This window comes from Hemiscyllium ocellatum, chromosome 10, assembly GCF_020745735.1.
Source record: "Hemiscyllium ocellatum isolate sHemOce1 chromosome 10, sHemOce1.pat.X.cur, whole genome shotgun sequence".
In the NCBI taxonomy this organism is placed as follows: domain Eukaryota; kingdom Metazoa; phylum Chordata; class Chondrichthyes; order Orectolobiformes; family Hemiscylliidae; genus Hemiscyllium; species Hemiscyllium ocellatum.
In genome coordinates this window covers 3,501,216-3,524,591 of record NC_083410.1, presented here as the reverse complement: position 1 = coordinate 3,524,591, position 23,376 = coordinate 3,501,216, and the positions used below count along the sequence as shown (strand labels likewise).

The following is a 23,376-nucleotide window of genomic DNA, read 5'->3' as shown; positions in this document are numbered from 1 at the left end:
TTGTGTCTTATTGAAGGGTATGAAGCAGATATATTGACTGTCTGCTGTCTTCATGGGTAAGTGTTTCAGAACCCTTCCAGCTCTGTAGTTATCAGGAAGTTTCAAGACTCTAAAACAGAGCAATCAGTTTCCACTGATGCCAGACAAACTGATAGGAGTCAGTGAGTCACTGGCTCATTACAACAAACTGAGTTTGCAAAGATTGAATTATATTCCACTTTGGTGAAAGGACAGGCAGCTTTGCTCTGTTACTTTCTGTGTTAGTTCCTGTACAACAATTGCTTCAACACTAACTCTGTGAAGCTGAAACCTCTGAGATGGCTGTGTAAGCCTGCCTTCACACTTACTTTCTTGGTCAGGATCCCTATTTGCTGGTTTGTACTTCCTCTACAGTTCAGTGTGACTAGTTCTGACCCAAGTCAGAAAGAAAGTCTTTTACTTCCACTTTGACACATTGTACACTGAAATATCGCACAGCGTGGATACACCGCATCGTCATTTCATATCATAGGCATCCAAAATGCTCCATATTATCCTCCTTGTGGCAACGTTGACTTTCTCTGCTGAAACGGGTGAGTATGAGTTCTGTTTGATTTGACCTCAGTGAGAGTTGCCCTGGTTTGTGTTACTGATAGTATCTCGTGTTTGGTCGATTCGTCAATTCTTTGTGATCTGTGTTTCAGCTTCTTCTGCTTCATTGTGTGTACTTCTGACAGGCGAGACATTGTTCATTGCGATTTCAGAAATGGAATTGTTCCTTTCCATGCTTTGGGCTGGGTGCGCTGGGACAAGCTTCATCAACAAAATGAGCCTGGACATTTGTAAAAGAGGGAATAAATCACGAGGGTAGACATAAAGAAGCTGTTTTTACTGGAAGTTCAGTCTAGAAAAAAAAAGTGAGAATGAAAAGAAAGAATTCAAACAGATCAAATGAATATCTTGCAAGGAATGTGTTTCCATGGGGAGTGGTGAGACTGTGGAACTGACTGTTAAAGCTGGTGTGGACCGTCCTGATCACCACATGTCACTGACCTTTCAATGAATATCACTCGTGTGGCCTCCTTTGTAATTGATTGTGATGCAAGTACAAGTTACTGAACCAAAGAAAAACTGCTGAAGGCTGCAATACAAAGGGACTGTGTGTGTGTGTGTGTGTGTGTGTGTGTGTGTGTGTGTGTGTGTGTGTGTGTGTGTGTGTGTGTGTGTGTGTGTGTGTGTGTGTGTGTGTGTGTGTGTGTGTTGGGGGGGGCTTGTGCACAAAACACAAAAAGTTAGCAAGCAGCGGCAGCAGCTAATCAGGAATTATAATAGGGTGTTGTCCTTATTTGGAGAATGAAGTAGTAGGAAAATTTTATTTTAACTATACAAGCTGCTGGTGAGATCACATCCAATGTATTGGCAGCAGTTTTAGTTCCTTATTTAAGAAAATATATCATTTCATTGGAAGCAGTTAAAAACATATTCACTTGGTTGATCCCTGATATGAATGGATTGTCTTCTGAGCAAAGGTTAAACAGTTGTGAATCACTGGAATTTTGAAAAATGAGAGGTGATCCCATTGAAACATATAGCATTTTTAAGAGGATTGTCAGGGTAGATGCTGACAGGATGTTTCCTCTCATGGGAGAGTTTAAGACCAGAGGATATCATCTCAGAATAAAGGAGATTCAATTTAAGACAGAGATGAGGAAAACTTTCTTTTCCCACAGGGTTGGAGACTCTTTGGAACTCCTTAATATAGTGAGTTGTTGGGGCAGAGTCCTTGTATATATTTAAAGTTGAGAATGAAGCGAATCACGGGTTATTAGGAAAGGGCAGGAAATTGGATGTGAAGATTATTGGATCAGCCATGATCCCATGGAATGGTGGTGCAAGGTCAAGGGGCCGAATAGCCTACTCCTGCTCCTACATCATCTGGTCTTACTGTCTTAAAGCAGACTGGCAGTCAAACTTCTTGTGGAAAACAGTTAAAGGTTATTTTGTTGAAATAATATTACAATTGAAGTTTCCTCAGTGCTAAAGAGAAGAGTTGTGAATGAGAAATTACAGATAATAACAGAAAGCAATTTCAAATTGGGCAATAGTTAAGTGTCATGCTCACAAGCCCAGAACATATCAGGGCAACAGCAGAATGTTTTAGCAAATACTCTATTGTTGTTCTAAACAGGAGTAAGATATAAATCAGAAAATTAGAGTCTTATTGAGCAAACATTTAAATTGAGACTGGAAGTGCTAAGTGAATGAGGGAACATTATTGAAGGGATGTAGGAGTTAGATGGATAATGATGCATTGATGTCTTTACAAACATGGTGGGAAGGACTGATATGGACTGAGGGGTTCTGAGGAAAGCATTGACCCAAAACATTAACTCTGATTTCTCTCCACAGACATTGCAAGACCTGCTGAGCTCTTCCAGCAATTTCTGTTTTTTTGTTACCAATATGGACTGGTTGAGTTAAAGGTCATCCTTTTTTGTAACTTTTGTGCAATTTTCCTTTGTCATGACCTGGAATGACAAATCAGAGGGAAAGCTTCTGGTCATATGACAAATTATAACATGGGAATTTGATGAGAAGGGCATTGGAACGAAATGAGAACTCTCTGTGTGAGAGATGGATTGAGAAGCATTGTGCTTTTGAGAGTCAATAATCCTAAGAAAAGCCAAACTGTTTGAAATGAAACTCAGCTGAACTACTCTTACAAAACTGTGTATGTGTCTACTTTAAAACCGAACAAAACTTGGCAATGTATTCTCAGCATAAAGAGACCTCAAAATTAACCTTACAGTATGGAAAGAACAAGAGTTAGAAGCATGTCATGGTCTTTTCAAAAACACAAACCAGAAAGTAAAAACAATTCCATTAGTTTACATATTGCAGTCAGAGAGTCATAGTTAAAATTCCTAGATTTATGTTATCAACTCAAAATGTTAAAGTGCATGAAAATGTTATGAGCAGTGATAATGAAAAGTATAAGTCATTACTGATACCACATCTGGAGTATTGCAGGTAACTTCGATCTCTTATTTGAGGATGGATGTAATTGAATTGGAGGCAGATCAGAGAAGGTTCATGAGATTGATTCCAGAGATGAAATGCTTGCCTTATAAAGACAGATTGAGCAATTTAGGTTGATACCCTCTGGAGTTCAGTAGAATGATAGGAGATCTAATGGGTGTATACAAAGTACTGAAAGGGATTGGCAAAGGAGACTCAAGGTAGATGGTTCCCCTCATGAGGCAATCTCAAATGAAAGATCATTGTTTTTGGTTAAGGGGTGACAGATTTAAAATGGAGATGATGGGTAATGATTTCCTCAAAGTGTCATGAATGTGTGAGATCACTCCTCCAGAGTATGGTGGACGTTGGGACAGTGAGCAAAGTTAAGGAGGAGATGAACAGATTTTTAATTACCAATGGGTGGAAAAGTTATGGAGACCGGGCAGTGAAGTGGAGTTAACTCCAAGATGAGATCAGCCATGATGTTTTTAACTGAATCAGCAGGCACAGGGGCTGAATGACCTCTGCTTGCTCCTAGATTTTATGTTATTTCATCTGCACCATTACAATTTTGTGATTCTGCAAGTCTGAGAGGGAAGATGTAAATGCTGGAGACAAGATATCTCATTTCTGAGAATCTTTTCCTTCATCAGAAAATGAACTTTAACATATTTTTGAAACTTGCTGGAATACCCTCCTCCCCCACCCCCGCCACTTGCCTGAATGGTTACAGCTTCTACTGCACTCAGGTAACTTGACACCATTCAGGAGAAAGCAGCATACATGATTGACTTCGGACAGAGCTTTCATTAGATAGGGTCATGGGGACAGGGTGTTTATCGAGGGACAGTTGATACTATGGGTTGATCAGCCAGTACCAAGGGTGTAGTGAGGTGGAGGAATAGAATTATATCTTTTTCATCTTATTAAAATTACACGACAAGATATAAGATAGAAGACAAACTAGAGTTATTTTCCTTAGAGCAGAGGAGATTGAGAAGTTACAGGGAGAAGTAAGAGAGACAGAGAAAATCTAGACTGAAATTGTGATAGAGGGATGAATGACCAGGAACATAGGTTTCAAGTTAGGTGCAGAAGATTTAGAGGAGATTTAGGGAAATATGGAATCACCAGAGGGTGGTGGGTCTCTGGAACTCACTGCATGTTAGGGTGGGAGAGGCAAAAATCCTCAGCACATTAACTAATTGTTTGGATGTGCACTTGTGATGCCAAGACATACAATGTTGTGGTCCATGTCGGGGAAAGTGGGATTATCATTGTGAGGAAGTTGTTTTTGATTGGTGTGGATGGGATGGGTTGAAGGCTCTTTTTCTGTTCTGTCAATCCTTATGTCTCAATGACTATAAGACACAAATTCATGGTTATTTGCTCTTTTTTTAGTTCTTGCTTTTCCATCCCCAAAGATTGATGATGTCTAAATGAGGTTTCTTTCCCCTAACAGCAGAGAGACCAGTTCTGCTCCAGTCTCCAGCAGTGCACAGTGTGTTACAGGGTAGCTCTGTCAGATTCCAGTGTCGCATGGAGAATGCCAATGTCAGCAAACTCATTATTACTTGGTTCAAGCAAGGATCCAGCAGACAGGAGCTGCTAACATCCGATTCACACAACAATGTCCACCGTAACAAAGGAGTGACAGCACGCTTCCAACCTTCTAGGGATGTCTCCAATAACAGCTACATCCTGAACATCACAAACGTACAACTCAGTGATGATGCTGTCTATGTTTGTAGTGTGCAGGGATCGATCTACGGGGAAGGAACCCAGCTGAATGTAACCAGTAAGTAAATATTCGATCCCACTGGCAGGCTCACAGGGACAGCATGATCACAAGCACCAGACCAATGAACAAGGGAAGGGTTTGGTGTGGGTTTGTGGGGCTGGGGGAAGGTAACAGGAGGGGGAAATGAAAACCCCTACAAGGAGCCTCCTCACATCTGGGGGTTTGTCAGAAGAGCAGAATTGCACCTGCTGCAGCAATGCTCAAGCTCTCTCCAACCTTGGTGGGTGGGAATATAATTCACAGCTTGGCTGAAGACTGCTTTTTTGACAAAGAAAGGTGAACCGTTGTATTGTATAAAACATAGCAAGAACTTCCACTTAGATGTGGAGGTTTCATGAAGGCACAGCCACTTATTTGTGAGAGACAGAGAAGAAGGGAAAGGTTTCCTCCATGGAAATGGGAAGGAGTGGCTGGTGAGAGATGGCACAATGGCTCAGGAGGATTGCTAAGCACTGAGCCATGGTGCCTTGGGATGAATGGCCTCTTTCCACACTCTGGGGATTCTATTATTTTGAGAAGTAAGCTGTATAACAAGACAATAAAGCATCTGACATGTGGCTTTAATGGGAATAAATTTAGTGTGACACTAACATAAAAAGGCCATTGTGGTGCAGTTGTAGTGTTGCAGCCTCTGAGACAAGAGGCCAGCATCCAAGTCCCACCCACACCTGAGGTTGTAGTAACATAGACAGAGAAGATTATGAGAATCTTTTCCCCACAATACACATGTTTAAGGAGGTATAAGTTTAAGGGAAGGAGTAAGTGGCTTAGAGGAGATCTAAGGAATGTTTTTTTTCCCAAAGTGGATGGTAGAAATATGGAAGGTGCTGCCTGAGAGCGGTGGAGGTGGGGTGGGGGGAGAGGTGTAGAGGCACATACTCTCACCACATTGAAGAAACTTCTGGACGGGCGCTTCAAATGTCAGGGTACAGTCAGTGATGGACCAGGTGCAGGTAAATGGGATTAATGTAGTTTAGGGTTTATTGATCAGCATGCAGATGGTGGGCCAAAGGGCCTTTTTGAGACCATAAGATCATATGACATAGGAGCAGAAACTAGGCCATTGAGTCTTCTCTACATTCAATCATGGCTGATAAGTTTCCCAATCCCATTCTTCTGCTTTCTTCCCGTAACCTTTGATTCCCTTGAAAATGAAGAACTTATCTATCTCTGTCTTAAATATACTCAATGACCTGGCCTTCACAGCTTTCTATGGCAATGAATTTCATCAATTCACCACTCTGTGACTGAAGACATTTCTCCTTACTTCCATTCTAAAAGGAGTTCCCTTTACTCTAGGACTGTGCCCTCGGATCCTAGTCTCTCTGATCAATGGAAACATGTTCCCACATCTACTCTGTACATGTCATTCAGTATTCTGTATGTTTCAATTAGATCCCACCTCATCCTTCTAAACTTCATCGAGTATAAACCCAGAGTACTCAAAAGTTATGTTAAGCTTTTGATTCCTGGAATATTTTTGTGAACCTTCTCTGAAAATGCTCCAAGGCCTGTACATCCTTCCTGAGATGTGGGGCCCAAAACTGCACACAATATTCCAAATGTGGTCTGATCAGAGTCTTATAGAGCCTCAGAAGTACATCCTGCTTTTATATTCTATGCTGCATGACTATATGATTTTCCTAACCGTACATGTATACATTGCCATTTCCAATGAGTATCTGTCACATCAAGGGAGGCGTCACTGCTTGCTCAGACATGACTGTCGACCAGAATAACTGCCAGGGGCCAGCATCAAAAGGAAGGCAGACTATAGGCTGTTGGAGCACCTGCAGAGAGAAATTAGTGTTTTCCAAGACATTGGGTGGTTACAGCTGTCCCTCGTGGAGAAATGGAAGATTTTCCACCTTAGGAACAAAGGAAATGCCAATATGCTGATAAAAGTCCTTATGAGATCAAGTATAGAGGGATAACCCATTAAAGTTTACTCAGAGAGTGGACTTGTAATGGGTCTGCTCAGAGTTCAGCTGCTCTCAAACTGCATTGACAAATGATTCAGCTTGGAGCAAAATATACTCCCCAACAGAGAAAAAACAGCACAGTAAGACTAGAGCAAGTCTGAAACAAACAATTGGTGGAGATGTTTTCCAAGAGGTGTATGGTTAGATTATTAATCCAGAGATATATGTCCTGGAGACATGAGTATGAATCCCACCACGGAAGATGTTGGCATTTGAACTCAATAAAATCTCAAATTGAGAATTAAATGATGATAATAAAACTGTTGTTTCCTGTCAGAAAGAACCCATCTGGTTCATTTATGTCCCTTTGGGAAGGAAGATTATCAACCATAAGATAAATGAGCAGAATTAGGCCATTTGGCCTTTTGAGTTTGCTCCACTATTGCTGCCCTTACCTGGTCTGGCCTACACATGACTCCAGACCCACAGCAATGTGGATTACTTTTAATTGCCCTCTGGTTAATTGGGGAAGGGCAATAAATGCTTGCCCTGTAGGTTTTAAATGCAGATTAGGGTGAAAAGAAAGAGAAGGTGTATGACTGGAACAGAGTCAGACAGGTGGACCTCAGAATTCTCTGATTGGGACTGTTAATCTGGTTCAACCAGGGAGTTCAGGCTGGCAAATAGAAACAGAAGTGCCGGGGTTGTGTTCACTCTGCAAGCTGGCTCTAGCAGAACTGGATCAGTGTTAAATATGATCAACATGTAAATAAAGGGTGACTTGTTGACAGGATATCACTTCTGTAGAGTTATTTCACAGGGAATGTGAGCATCTTTTGTCAAAATCTTTGTGATTTCATATTGATGATTTAATGGAATCTTCAACAGAGAAAAAGGGAACAGATTGCTCAGGATGCATCTTCGTGGTGGGGAGATGTTAGGATTGTGGGGAATAGGGACTGTCGAATTTTAACTGCATTGACTAACTTCCTTTCAGTACAGATGCACCTCCCCATTTCTTTGCAAGTTTATTTCTTTACTTGTGTGCATTTTGATGATATACATTTTGATGATATCTTTCAGATCAGTAGATTACAAAAGTCAACTCTCTTTTAGCCATCAAGAAAATCTTGTAAAGTGATTCAGACAGCGTGGAAACAAGGCCATTCACCCCTCTGGGTCTGCACTGGCCCTCTGAAGAACATCCCACCCAAACCCAGACCCTCCCACCTTCTCCCTCCATTGATGTGAATGATCGAGAAGGGAGTTAGAAGGGAGACATTGATCACCCCCTCCTCACCTATAAGAGCCAAAAGAGAGTTGGTTGTGGCATCTGTGTGAGTTCCTCAGGTTGTGTCCAAGGGCCAACTATCTTCAACTGTTTCATCTTCCTTCGAGCATAAGGTCAGACATCCCAGAAGTCAATCAAGAAAAGGTTGGGATTGGTTTCATTCTTTTTCCTGTAGTTGATCTGTTTCTCTGTTTGCAGTTCCTGCAGTGGCAATGAACAGAGAGCTGTGGATTGTCTGGATCGCTGTGGGGGCTGTACTGGGAGCTATTGTCATCGCTGGAGCCACTGTTCTCTTCTGTATCAGACGCACTCGGTGTCAGGAACTGTCATGCTGTAGGTGGAAATCAATCTTTCACTGAAATGGCCACTTGGGGAGAATTTGTCTCATTATTGAAGGTGGAGGAAGAGGCGGGGAAGAGAAATGTTGGAAGCATCAGAGGCAGCCTCTGTGAAGAAAGAAAGAGAGATCAAGTTGTTTTTTATCAGAAATGCAAGATTTTAGAGATGGAGAGTTGTTCACAGAAGTACACAACCAAAGGAAAGGGCTAATGCTGTCTCATGTCTGAAAGTCCAATTGCATTTCTGATTTTATTTTAGGTTTCCTGTATCTGCAGCATTTTAACATTCAGTCCCTCCACCACTGACCCTCAGTCACAGCAGTGAGTACCATCTTCAAGAAATTCAACAAAGACCTTCAAATGGCACATTCCAAACACAAGGCCACTTCCATCTAGAAGGATGAGGGCAGTAAATATATTGAAATACCAACTGCTATAAGTTCCCATCCAAGCCACTCACCAACCCAACATGGAAATAAATCCTAGAATTCCTTCCTGAAGGGCATTGTGGGTCAACCTACAGTTCAGGGACAGCAGCCGTTTAAGAAATTCTCTCTGTGGTCACCCTTTTGTCTTTGATGTATTTATAGAATCCCTTTAGATTCTCCTTAATCGCATTTGCCAAAGCTATCTCATGTCTCCTTTTTGTCCTCATGACTTCACTCTTAAGAATACTCCAACTGCCTTTATTCTCTTTTAGATATTCACTCAATCACTGTGGTTTATTCCTGACATATGCTTCCTTCTTATTCTTAACGAAAATGTCAATTCCTCGAGTCACTCAGCATTTCCTAGACTTCCCAGCTTTGCCCTTCAGCAGGAACATACTGTCTCTGGACTCCCATCATCTCATTTTTGAAAGCTGTACATTTTCCAGCCATCCCTTTACCTGCAAATACTGCCCCAATCAACAATTGAAATTTCTGGCTTAATACTGTCAAGATTAGTATGCCTCCAATTTAACTTTTAGATCCAGTCAATCCTTTTCCAATATTATTTTAAAACTAATAGAATTACGGTTGCTGGTCCCAAAGTGTTCTCCCACTGACACCTCAGTCACCTACTCTGCCTTATTTTCCAAGAGCAGGTCAAGTTTTTTGCCTTGTCTAGTAGGTACACCCACATACTGAATCAGAAATTTTTTTTTTGCATTTACTTAACAAATTGCTCTCCATCCAACCCTTAACACAATGGCAGTCCAGTCTATGCTTAAAATCCCCTACCATAACCACGCTATTATTCTTGCAGATAACTGTGATCTCTGTACAAGTGTGATTCACAATTCCATGCTGACTCTATATTACAATTCCTATAAGTTAATCATCCCTTTCTTGTTTCTCTGTTCCACTCAAATAACTTCCCAGGAACGTCCTCCCTACGTGCAGCTGTAATATTATCCCTAATCAAAAAGGTCACTGCTTCTCTTCTCTTGCCCCCTTCCTATCCTTCCAATAAGATCTAAACCCTGGAACATTAAGCTGCCTGTCCTGTCCAACCTTGAGCCACATCGCTGTAATTGCTGTAATATCCCAGTCACATATTTCCAACTTTGCCCTGAGTTCATCTACTTTACTTGTTCGGCCTCTTGCAGTTTAATTTATCAGTCCTTCCTTGGTCTCTGCTTTGTTCCTGCCTGCCCTGACTGTTTGACTCATTCCTTTTCCCAACTGTACTAGTCTCAGACTGATCTCTTTTCTCACTATCTCCTGAGGTCCCACCCTACCCCCTTACAAGTTTAAATGCATTAGCAAATCTCGCTGCCAGTATATTAGTCCCCTTCCAATTCAGGTGCAATCTAATCTTATACAGGTCACTTCTACCCAGAAGAGATTCCAGTGATCCAAAGATATGAATCTTGTTCCCCTGCACCAATGTAGAATTAATTTACAGAGGAAGAGATGGATGTGGGTACAGTTACATCAGTTAAAAGACATTTAGATAAGTACATGAATAAGAAATGTTTGGAGAGACATGGACCAAGTGTTGGCAGGTCGAACTAGTTTAATTTGGGATTAAGGTGGCATGGACGACTTGGACTGAAGGGTGTATTTCTGTGTTGCATGTCTCTGTGACTATTTGAGTGCAACAGAACTTGATGTTTCTGTCCTTTTGTCTATCCTCAGTCTTGGTGACCTTTTTCTCTCTTACAGCCTCAGCTACTCGTTCTGTTGACACTTTGCGAACCATGGATTGTGAATGCACCCCTCTTCCTGGAGACACACAGGTTGGTTGGGTTGTTTTGTGCCAGGTGTTTTGCAGCTCATTCAGCTCAATGTTTCAGATGGGGCAGCAAAGCAATGATCATGGTGTTCGTCACTCTGTGTGCCATCTGTGGGTATTTCTAGAGGACTTTCTTCTTGCCTTGCCCTGTGATTGAAGTGTGGTGTTCTTCATACTGTATTGAACTGATTGTTTCCCCATAATGGAGGCAGACACTGTTATATGACTCTGAAAGAAGCAGTATTTGATCTGTGGGTATACATTCACTGTCATGTTGCAGTGTTGTGTTGAACTAGGAGAAAGTGAGGACTTTAGATGCTGGAGATCAGAGATGAAAAATGTGTTGCTGGAAAAGCACAGCAGGTCAGGCAGCATCCAAGAAGCAGGAGAATCGATGTTTCGGGCATAAGCCCTTCTTCAGGAATGAGGAGGGTGTGCCAAGCAGGCTAAGATAAGAGGTAGGGAGAAGGGACTTGGGGGAGGGATGTGGGAATGTGATAGGTGGAAGGAGGTTAAGGTGAGGGTGATAGGCCAGAGAGGGGGAGGGGGGGGGAGCGGAGATGTCGGGAAGAAGATTGCAGGTCAAGAAGGTGGTGCTAAGTCTGAGGGTTGGGACTGAGATAAGGTGGGGGAAGGGGAAATGAGAAAGCTGGAGAAATCTGCATTCATCCCTTGTGGTTGGAGGGTTACTAGGCGGAAGATGAGGTGCTTTTCCTCCAGGCGTCGTGTTGCCATGGTCTGGTGATGGAGGAGGCCAAGGATCTGCATGTCCTTGGTGGAGTGGGAGGGGGAGTTAAAGAGTTCAGCCACAGGGCGGTTGGGTTGGTTGGTGCGGGTGTCCCAGAGGTGTCCTCTGAAATGTTCCGCAAGTTGGCGGCCTGTCTCCCCAATATAGAGGAGGCCTCAGCGGGGGCAGTGGATGCAGTAAATGATGTGTGTGGAGGTGCAGGTGAATATGTGACAGATATGGAAGGATCCCTTGCGGCCTTGGGGGGAAGTGAGGGGGGAGGTGTGGGTGCAAGTTTTGCATTTCTTGCGGTTGCAGGGGAAGGTGCCGGGGGTGGAGGTTGGGTTGGTGGGGGGTGTGGACCTGACGAGGGAGTCACAAAGGGAGTGGTCTTTCCGAAAGCGTGATAGGGGAGGGGAGGAAAATATATCCTTGGTTGTGGGGTCTGTTTGGAGATGTGTTGAACTACAACATCACACTGTGTAGGCCACTGAGAAAATGGACAGCAGCAGGAAATGCACCCGATGGAGCTCTAGCACTTTTACCTGAAAGTGGGATGACTTCTGACTTGGGGATATCGAGTGGGATGGAGCAGGTGTGCAATCAAACCAAGAAATGTGAATGCTTTAAATCTGAAACAAAACCAGAAACTGTTGGAGGAATTCACAAGCCTGGTAGCAGCTGTGGAAAGACGAACAGAGTTAATATTTCAGGTCCAATGACGCTTTATCAGAGCTGATAAACTGTCCTCATAAAGGCTCACTGGACCCAAAATGTTCACTCTGCTTTCTTCCCACACATGCTGCCACACCTGTGAGGTTATCCAACAGTGTCTGTTTTTGATCGAGTAAGCAGAGTTGGGGAGTATTTTAAACATTCAAACATCATGTGGCCTTTGTTTTACAATGTTGGGAAGATAATCTCTGATGATAAACCAGGATACCTGTCCACAACACAGAGTTTCAAGCAGTATATGGACTATTTTAATTGTGTTAAAATCACAATGCCACCTACAGAAAGACTGACATTATATACTGGAATATATATGTGTATATATAGCTCTGTAAATGCCCCAAAACACACAGAAAGGAGAGCAAAATAAACATCTCTCTCTCTCTCTCTCTCTGAAGAGGTTCACTTGAGAGAGAAAAAAACAAACATTTCTGGCTAATATGGCTCATTGTTGAGGGTGTGAATTTTTTTAAAAATCCATCCATGGAATGTGGGCATTGCTGACGCGGCTGATAAAGAGTTGAGCTGATAAAAAGCACATCAGGTCAGAGAGCATCAGAAGAAGAGGGGAGTGGATGTTTCAGGTTGTAACCTTTCATCAGTCCTGATGCAGGGTTACAACCTGAAAATTAACTCCCCTCCTCTTCTGATTCTGTCTGACTTACTGTGTTTTCTCCAGCTCCATCTTTATCCACGTTGACTCTCTTGCATCTGCAGTTCTCATTATCTCCTAGTTGCTGACAAGGCTGACAATCCTGAAAGTCCAGGGAGTAACATTAATGTGGGTCTGGAGTCAAATGAATGTCAGGCCAGGGAAAGTTAGCAGTTTCCTTCTCTAAAGGACTTAAGTGAACCATATAGGCTTCCCCCAAAAATCATTTCATTTCATAACTCTTGACTTTTTTTAAATCCAAACACCCCCAGCTGCCATGAAAAGGATTTGAACTCAGGTTCCCAGAACATTACTTGGTTTTTGAATTAATGGTCTAGTGATATAACACAAGGCCATCACCTTCCCCCTCAAAGGTGCTCTGGCCTTTTGGTTTGTGTGGGTGGCTGTCCCCGAATCGAGGCAGTTATTTATGGGATCTTTGTAACTTCCAGTTTGCTGAGGAAAGGCAGTACAGAAAGTGAGAACTCCTCCAGTCACTCTCCAAGAGAACAATCAAGTTTCACAATGAAAGATTTTTCTTGAAACAGGAGAGCTGAGCTGAGAACTCCTTCCTTTCAGACAACTGAGCAGCAGCTACTCCAAACATTATCCAAACTACAAACCACAACGTGACCCAGGGCACGGGATGGGGAGTATTGCCTACCATCAAGAAGTGTGGCATTCACAAAATGCCTGGCTGAAAAGACTTGTGCTATGTTTTTATTGATCTCCTTAAAATAAAACAATGCCCAATGCTATCTCAAGTTCACAAGAACTAATTCACAGGAACCCTTCCCCCCTCCCATCCCACACCGTGGTCTTGTGTACCATGAAGAAGAGACACAGCAGCTTCAGGGAAATTGATTGGGGTTGAGTAAAGCAGGAAGCATGAAATCCAGGTTCTCTCAGAGGGGCTGCTGCAGCCCATCACCAAAAAGGACAAGTTTCAAAACAAAACCTTCCCTCAACAAGGAGTCAGCTGCTCCAGAAGTGGCTCTCCTTCCAAGCTTGTTTCCTTGACTGAAGCCCAGGCACGCATACAGACCCTGCCCTGTGAAACTTGCCTGATATAGAAACCTTGAAGTTAGTAGCAGGGGTAGGCCATTCAGTAGAACCATGGCTGATCATCCGACTCAGTCCCCGATCCCACTTTCTCCCCATACCCTTTGGTCCCTTTAGCCCTAAGAACTATATCTAACTTCTTTTTGAAAATATATAATGCTTTGGCCTGAATCATTTTTTGTGGCAGAGAATTCCATAGGCTCTCCAATCTCTGATTGAAGACATTTTTCTTCCTCTCTGTCCTAAATGGCCCACTGTTGATTCTTAAACTATGACCCCTGGTTCTAGATTCTGTCATCAGGAACATCCTTCATATATTTATCTTGTCTAGTCCTGGGCGTTTTATAGGTTTCTATGAGATTACCCCATCATTCTTTGAACTTCAGTGAATATAATCCTAACCAATTCAGTAGCTCCTTCTACATCAGGTAGTGTGGCCGAGCGGTCTAAGGCGCTGGATTAAGGTTCCAGTCTCGACAGGGGTGTGGGTTCGAATCCCACCACTGCCATTTCTACTGATCAACTGCAACAGCACAGCTGGTTAAAATGCTGTTTCCATCCCCGCTGTACTTCTTTTCAAAACAAAATTTGATTTGCTTCCCGGGGAATTAACTGTGGAGTGGGAAAGTGCCAAATTGTCTCTGCTGTCATGATCGTGTTCGCCTCCCGTGTGGAAAATTGCAAACAGCTCTACTGTTAGGGCGGCATGGTGGCACAGTGGTTAGCACTGCTGCCTCACAGCGCCAGGGACCTGGGTTCAATTCCCGCCTCAGGTGACTGACTGTGTGGAGTTTGCACGTTCTCCCCGTGTCTGCGTGGGTTTCCTCTGGGTGCTCCGGTTTCCTCCCACAGTCCAAAGATGGGTGGGTCAGGTGAATTGGCCATGCTAAATTGCCCGTAGTGTTAGGTAAGGGTTAAATGTAGGGGTATGGGTGGGTTGCGCTTCGGCGGGTCGGTATGGACTTGTTGGGCTGAAGGGCCTGTTTCCACACTGTAAGTAATCTAATCTAATCTAACTGCCACTCCAGGAATCAGTCTGGTGAACCTTTCCTGCACTCCTTCCTTAGCCACAACATCCTTCTTCAGATAAGGACACCAAAGCTCCGCTCAAAATTCCAGGTCTGGTCTTACCAGGACTCTGTACAATTGCAGCAAAACACACCTGTTCCTGTATTCAAATCCTCTCAACATTCCAGTTACCTTCTTCACTGCCTCCTGCTCTTATATGCTTTCTTTCAGTGTCTGGTTCACCAGGACCCTCAGGTCACATTGCACCTCCCTCTTTCCCAATCTACCACCATTCTGATAATAATCTGTCTCCCTGTTTTTGCTACCAAAGGAGACGACCTCACTTGGATCTACATTTAAACTGTGTCTGTCATGTATTTGCCCATTTTCTTAGCTTGTCCAAATCACACTGCAGGCCCAAATTATTAACCTTTATTTTATTTGATTTATTTTAGGCCCATGTACATAAATACAGTAAAATAAGCTTTGTTTTGCGAGCAGTCCAAGTATATCATACCAAACAAGGGCATTCAAGTCATAGGGTGCTTAGGCAAAGCGAGACATACAAGGTTACAGCTGCACATGAGGTTCACAAAACAAGATCAACATTATTTGAAGCTAAAGGTTCCATTCAACTGTGTAATAATGGCAGGGAAGAAATTAATCTTAAACCTGGTGAAGCATTTGTTCAAACTTCTGTTCCTCTCTGCAAACTATTTGTGTCCCTCTCATGACCTACCTTCCCAAATGTTTTAGTGTCATCTGCAAATTTGGGTACTGTACATTCTCTTCCTTCCTCCCAGATACTAATACAGATTGTAAACAGTTACAGTTCCCCAGCACTGATCCCTGTGGAAATCAATGGGCACAGATCTCCCCTTTATATTCACTCACCATTCAATGCCTGTTTGCCAATTCTCTATACACGCCATTGTACTACTTCCAATGTGGTGAACTCTTATCTTATGATTTAACCTTTTGTGAGGTACCTTCTTGAATGTCTTCTGCAAGTCCAATACCTGAGATTCAATGTGAGGGAGATTAAAGTATCATTTATTATGCTACTCAAAGTAACCTTCCTGATTTCGTTTTTTTTGAAGGTTCTCGAGAAGCCTAAGAAATCAAGAACAACCCAACAAGTTGCCTATAACTCCCCAAATGATGGAATCATTTCAAGCAAAAACCCAACATACTACAGCTTTGATGAAAAATGTTGCAGCAATAGCCAAATGCAGGGGACTAAAGCAGTTCCAGGAAAATGCAGGCGTGACAGAGAAGTTGAAAAACAGCAACAGAAAGTCATGAAATGCGATACTGATGAAGAAATCTATGCAAATTACAATCAGATTAACCATCATTCCAATAAAAAGGTGATTGATTTTTGTTGATACAGCTTTCTTCATGGCACTATGTTTCTTTTTCCCATGGAATCATGGGAGTGCACAGTAAAATAGGACAGAGTCAGCACACCTTCACCAAGGGGGAGGTCATGCCTGACAAATCTGTTCAAATTGTTTGGGGAGGTAGTGAGTAAGTTAGACAATGGAGATCCTGTGGACATGATTTATTTGGATTTCCAGAAGGTCTTTGACAAGATGGCATAAAGGAGGCTGCTGAATAGAGTAAGAACCCACAGTGTTCAGGGTTGAATAGAGGATTCACAGACTGGCAGAAGGCAGAGAATGGGAACAAAGAGGACTTTTTCAGCATGGTAGTCAGGGACTAGTGGAGTTCCACAGGGGTCAGTGATGGGACCACAACTATTCAAGTTATATGAGAAAGTGAGGATTGCAGATGCTGGAGATCAGAACTGAAAGTGTGTTGCTGGAAAAGCGCAACAGGTCAGGCAGCATCCAAGGGCATGAGCCCTTCTTCATGAATATGAAGATTCCTGAAGAAGGGCTCATGCCCGAAACATTGATTCTCCTGCTCCTTGGATGCTGCCTGACCTGTTGCACTATTCAAGTTATACATTAACAATCTGGACAAAGGACCTGAGGAGATTGTTATTCAACTTGCAGATAACACAAAAATACGTGGAAGGATAGGTGGTATTAAGGAGGCAGGAGGCTGTAGAATGACTTGGACAGGCTGGAAGAATGGGAAAAGACATGGAAGATGGAATATAATTTGTGAAAGAGTGAGATTAGGCATTTTGGGAGGAAGAATATTTGTAAATGGGGAAAAAAACTTTGGAAATCCAAAGGACAAAGGAACATGGGAGGCCTAGTTAAGAATTCTCTGAACAGTTGGCAGCAAGGAAGGCAAATGCAATGTGAGCTCCCATTTCAAGAGAGCTAGAATACAAGGACAGAAATGTACTGTTCAGGTTATATAAGGCTCTGGTCAAACCACATTTGGAGTATTGTAAGCAGTTTTGGATGCCATATCAAAGGAAGGATATTCTGGCCTGGGAGGTGCTCCAGAGGAGGTTTGCAAGAATGATCTTGGGGATGAAAGGATTATCATATGAGAAGCAGTTGAAGATTCTGAGTGTATACTCGATGGAGTTTAGAAGGATGAGGAAGGATCTGATTAAAACTTACAGAATGCAGAGAGGCCTGGTAGAGTGAAAGTGGAGAATATGTTTCCACCAGTAGGGGAGACTATGGCCTAAGGGCACAGCTTCAGAGTGAAAAGGCGACTTTTTAGAACTGAGATGAAGAGTAATTTTTTCACCCAGAGGGTGGTGAATCAATGGAACCTATTGTTACAGAAGGCTATGGAGGCTAAGTCACTAAATGTATTTAAGACAGAGAAAGATAGGCTGTTGAATCAAAGATTACAGGGGAAAAAATGGGGTTGAGAAACATAGCAATCACAATTGAAAGGTAGAACAGACTTGATGGGCTGAATGGCCTAATTCTGCTCCTACATCTTATGGTTTTATAGTCAAGCCTAATTGGTCATTGTGTATCAGTACTGTCCTGTTGAAGTTGCACGTTAATGCTCCATCTTTTTCCATATCTAAGAGTAACTACTGTTACACAAGGTTTGTTAACACATTTTGGACATTCAAATGTGCATCATATTAATAGCAGCTCTTTTGTGCAGTTCTTCTGTTCTACTTTCAGAGTCAAGCTAGTGTGTGACCAGTGTTAGAGTAATCTACTATCTTATTTTTAAAGCTGAGTTAGACAGATTTTTAATCAAGAATGGAATCAAGGTTTCTGGGGAAAAGGTAGGAAAGCAGACTGAGTATGATCAGATCAGCCATAATCTCATTGAATGGTGGAGCAGACTCAGACAGACATAGCATTGTACAGCATAGATACAGGCCCATTAGCCCACTAACAAAACAAAACAAAATACACTAATCCCATTTACCTGCACTTGGTCCATAGTCAACTGTGCCCTGGATTTGAAGTGCTCATCCAGAAGCTTCATCAATGTTGTGCCTGCAGCACCGTCTCAGACAGCACCTTCCACATTTCTACCACCGTCTGGGGGGAAAAATATTTCCTCCGATCTCCTTTAAATCACTTATTCCTCTCCTTAAACCTATGATCTCTGGAATAAACACCTCTGCCACGGGGATGATTTTCATGATCTATGCTACCTATGCCTCTCATAATTCTGCATATCTCAATAGACTCAGTGGGCTGAATGGCCTACTTCTGCTCTTGTATCTATGTTCTTGTTTCCTTATGGTCTTATTAACACCTTCATCCTTGTTATACCACAGTCATTATCAGGGCTCCCTTCATGCACAGCAGGACTCTGAATCTTACAAGCATCCATCATCTAATTCCAACCACTTATTCTTAAATTACAGGAATCCAGTGAACTTCAAGAAGATTCCAACGCAACATATGCGGTAATTATTTCATTGATCATGGTATTTCAAACCAAATCACTGATTGGGACCAAGATAGTAATTGCAACCAATGTAATGACTAAAACAATACAGTTCTTCATCAAATCTAACTCCTCTACCAAAGTGAAATGTTAATCTATTGCATTGACCTTTCATTTCAGAATTTTGATCCACGTTATTAATTCAGTGAACAAAAGGTATGTTGATGTTAAACACTATCTGCTAAGAGTAAACCTTTATGTCTGAGTCACGAACTTCAATGGTCTACAGCCAGTACTCTGAGAAATGCAGAGGGTTTCTGTTTGCTTAATGTGAAGTTGATGACTTGGATAAATTATTTCGATAAGAAAACCTGGCAGGAGTTTTGAATGCAGCTTCCAGACCAGCATGGGTTGGTGGGGGCAAATGGCTGTTTGTGGATCATACATCGCATCCAATATGAAATGTAACCTTTCACTTGAAAAAATGACTTTCTCCTAATTACAATGTCTGAGCTCTGTGTAATCACACTGAAACTCATTTCAAGCTGTGAATTCCTTAGCTTTCCATGGAAAATGGCTTCAATATCCCACACTAGGCATTTAATTATTGAACAACATTACTCTAAAGAGACTCACTAATTTCAAAAGGATAGTCACTTGCTGAATAACTGGAGTGAAGTTGTTTGGAGTTATTATTGAGAGGGCAATAAATGTATGGAACCCATTGCTGCAGAGCACTGTAGAAACCAAGTCATTGAGTGTATTAAAGACAGAGATAAATAGGTTCTTGATTGGTAACAGGATCAATAGTTACAAGGAGAGGCAGGAGAATCAGGTTGAGAAACATATCAGCTATGATCGAATGACAGAGCAGACTCAATGGGTAGAATGGCCTAATTGTGTTCCTCTATTGTATGGTGTTACAGTGCTGGGCATGTGGAAATATCAGGGTAGTTAAGAACCCCCACCCCCCCCAAGCTATTATGAGCAGAAACCTCATTATCAAATGATTGACAATAACAGTTTCTGTTGCTATCTCATGGTAACACAACATACCCAAACTCCTCTGCCAATCATTGTACCCAGTGAGGATGCAAAATCAGCATGATGAATATTCCCCTCTCCTCTTCAGCTGCCATTTGTTGTTCATCACTCTTTGATTTTGAACCAAGGGTTTCACTTGACCATTTCAGAGGACAGTAAAGAGGCAATCACATTGCTGTGGGTCTGGAGTCACCTTTCAGCCAGATCAATTCAGGGCAGCAAATTTCCTTCACGAAAGGACATTCATGAACTTGATTGTTTTTTGTGACAATCTGGTAATTTCATCAACTGAGCATGCAGTCACCATCAGCTGCTCTTTCATTATAGAGATACAACTGGTGGGGGTTTAACTTTAGAGTCACCACGCCTCAAGTGGAGGGGAAAGGTTGAGAAGGTAAGTCCTTCATGGTAATCTCAGCTAGTGCAATATCTGAACTCATGCTGTTGGTGTTAATCTGCATCAGAAACCAACTGTCCAGCCAACTGACCCCCTCGAATTTTACAATACACGTTACTGAGACCAGTACAATCTAACCTGTAAAAGTAGTTATTAATTGAATTTAAATTCCCTCAGCTGCCATATTGAGATTTGAATCTATCACCTCTAACGACACAAAGGGGTGCAGAGAGCTGCTCTCCTGTAAGACAGCCTCATCATCACCGATGATCAATCTTAAACACCAAGCCAACTTTGCCCATCAAATACTGGCCAGTGATTGGCTTTTATCAGCATGTACAGAGGTCACCTCAAGAGCTAGGGCTCCATGCCTCCTCGGGGTTGCTTTTAGCAGGAAATATCCTGAAGTCATTAGTGAAGTCCAGGAGCTGGAAGTGTTAGTTTTGTGAAATCATCCCTGTCAATAACATATGACACCTGACTAACTACACCGAGAACTGTCTGATTTAACCTGAAGTTACCTGACATGCACTGACTCTACTCTCATGTCTAACTTTGTTTAATAGGCATTAACAAATATTGAAGTGACTAATGTACCTTAAAAGGACAAACTTTCTACAAGATATCTTTCTGAAATTAAGCCTGAGAGCTCTGCTCTCTATATTCAGATACAGTTTCCTTTGAGTGAATGAATGGTTTATTTTGAAATTTGGTTTGTCCTTCTCTCCTTCCAGGGAATACTCTATGGTGCTGCTGTATGATAGGCACTGATTGCCTGAAATGGAAACATTTTCTGATTCAGAATGCTGAGGAGCCTCCCTCACCAGCAGCAGACAGAACCAAGCACAATGGATCAGAGAGACAGAAAGACAGGCAATAGATTGTATAGAGAAATTGGAGAGTGAAAACTGTGAATATTTACACCTTGTTTCCCAACACCCAATGTTTCTGAACTGCATGAATGCTGAATTGGATTGGCTTCCAGCTGATATAGGACATCCCATTGTGTAGTTGACATAGTTTTCAGACCAGATGCTACTCAGTGTAAGCTTTGCGATGTATTACCAACTACAGTGAGAGTCAGCACTGGCCTCAGTTCCTTCATGTCTAGTTCCTTATCGGCTCCTGTCTGAGATTAAAATGTTCTTTCAATTGTCTATTCATCAGCTGAGTGTGTGAGAGATGCCATGGCTTGTCCATCAGTTTGGCTATCAGCCAGTCACAGGGTTGTTGTTACACTGGTGACTCCTGACCCATGGAATTAGTGCTGATTGAAAAACCAAATCAACAGACTGTCTCTGGACACAACTGCCATAAATACACATTTACAAAGCCAATGATTCCAGTATAATTCCCCACTATCAGAAGAAAGTAACAATGGAAATACAACTCATAATGTTGAGAAACCACCATTGGTTATTCAAAGCTGAGAAAGTCTAAGCTCTCAGTTGTGTGAACAGTCAAGAAAGAAAAATCTCATGTCTCAAAGAACCAGAACAAAAGGAGCAGTGAAGACAAAAGATTTGAATAGGAAGGTACCTGTCTCTGAATGTTGATCAATCTAAAGTGATAGTGTTCAAGAGTAGTTGGGATCTTGTTTTCAGAATCATTCAAACTGTGTTTTATTTCAACAGTGCAGCTGTTTTCTTAATTTTTATTTCATTGATATGCTTCTGTTTTATTCTTAAAGGTAAATCTGCAGCACTGTGGACTGTAATTTCAGTAAAATACTAACATATTAAATAATCATAACAAAACAAAACTGATTAAAAAAGACTTGACCAGGAAGAGCATCACCAGAGATCAGAACAATCAACAGGAGCTGACATTAAATTCAAGCCAATTACAAGGGTATAGCAATGTGATTAGCAAGATTGGATGATGGAAACAGTTTGAAAAGATCAGGCATTGGAGATGCACTATAACACATTTCAGGAGATATTTCAGAAATCTCAACAAATATATCTATTCAAAAAAGGATGTCAGAAGAGGCATATAATTCAACAAGACAATAACCATTGGTTTGAGAATGAAAGAAAAAAGCTGACAGTATAGGAAAGATTAGGTTGAACTTGAGTGCCCAATCCAGTTTGAATCTTATTTTATTTCTTGCTACACTTGTCTGTCTTGGTCATCCAGTTAGGAGGAGCATTCAGAGTGAGCCATTGAAGGCTCACTCATCCAGGCCAGACCACATCAGGGTGACTAGGGTTCCTTCACTGGAAGACATCTGAGAATTTCAGATGGGTTTCCAGGATGATTGATAACTTCATGTGGGAGGAGAAAGTGAGGTCTGCAGATGCTGGAGTATCAGAGCTGAAAATGTGTTGCTGGAAAAACGCAGCAGGTCAGGCAGCATCCAAGGAACAGGAAATTCGACGTTTCGGGCATAAGCCCTTCATCATTCCTGATGAAGGGCTTATGCCCGAAATGTCGAATTTCCTGTTCCTTGGATGCTGCCTGCCCTGCTGCACTTTTCCAGCAACACATTTTCAGCAACCTCATGTGGGACATTACTAATGAAAGCTGCTTCTTCTTGATTTCTAGAGCTTGTATCTTTAAAACAGAGTTACAGTCACAAGCTGCCATTCTGGAATGTTAAGAGACCAATATCTTTTTACATGACTCCGTGTGAGAAAAGATTTTCTGTGTTAAAGGCACGGTACAACAACAAGATATTGTTGTTTAATCTGGCTTGAGCCAATCCAAATATCAGCTTTTACATTCTGATCTAAGATAATTATCTAATGTTGCAGATAGAGACTGGCAAATGACAGCATCAACAATAAAGAACAATAGTTGCTGCCTTGCCCCTGGTTTGAGGGCGTTTTCTTCTTGTTTCTGTTTTTGTTGATTTTTTTTAAAGTGTCTGTTCAGCAGATATTTTACATTGGGCTTGATTTTACTGATATAACCAATTGCTGAATAAAATTCTAATTATCGATTATTGAACTGTGTGTCTGTTTTAATCCCTGCCTCCCCTTCACTGTTTGATCATGCAGCATTGCCCTCTGAGAAGGACACTGCTTGTCCCTTGAGTGTTTTCTTTCTTCCTGGTAGTGGAACACAAATAAAGATTTACACATTTGTTGTTTTTCACAAAACAAAACTGTGTGTCTGTGTACTTGAACTAATTAATTGAAAAGTCTGACCAGGAGCCGCTGGCAGCTTGTGCACATTTGAGGTGCACATCACCCTAATCCACTGTGTATTCATGTGTTGTCAACAATTGCCTTGGAATGAACAGCAATAGAAATGACAAATGGTTCAAGCCATTTGTTTGAGAGAAGCTGCTGCCAGTGGGATGTGTAACCAATATCAGGATCAGGGGGCTGTGACACACTGGCAGTGTCCCTAAATGTAGACCACAAGGTCTGGCATCAA

General features: G+C 42.0%; 1 protein-coding gene and 1 non-coding gene across 3 annotated transcripts; both read left to right on the top strand.

Moving 5' to 3' along the window:
- Positions 1–432: 432 nt before the first annotated feature.
- On the top strand, positions 433–22,354 carry LOC132819307 (uncharacterized). Of its 2 annotated transcripts, XM_060830751.1 has the most exons (8): positions 433–572; positions 4,463–4,798; positions 8,213–8,347; positions 10,503–10,576; positions 15,854–16,123; positions 18,529–18,570; positions 18,732–18,767; positions 20,727–22,354. In XM_060830751.1, the coding sequence occupies exons 1-7, from the start codon at positions 521–523 to the stop codon at positions 18,750–18,752; spliced, it is 930 nt and encodes a 309-aa protein (XP_060686734.1). In that variant the 5' UTR covers positions 433–520; the 3' UTR covers positions 18,753–18,767; positions 20,727–22,354. The 2 variants fall into 2 exon arrangements, with proteins under 2 accessions (XP_060686734.1, XP_060686735.1); XM_060830752.1 differs by lacking the exon at positions 4,463–4,798.
- Positions 14,173–14,254, top strand: trnal-aag (transfer RNA leucine (anticodon AAG)). The gene has a single exon. It is a non-coding gene; the product is annotated as a tRNA-Leu (tRNA).
- Positions 22,355–23,376: the final 1,022 nt, after the last annotated feature.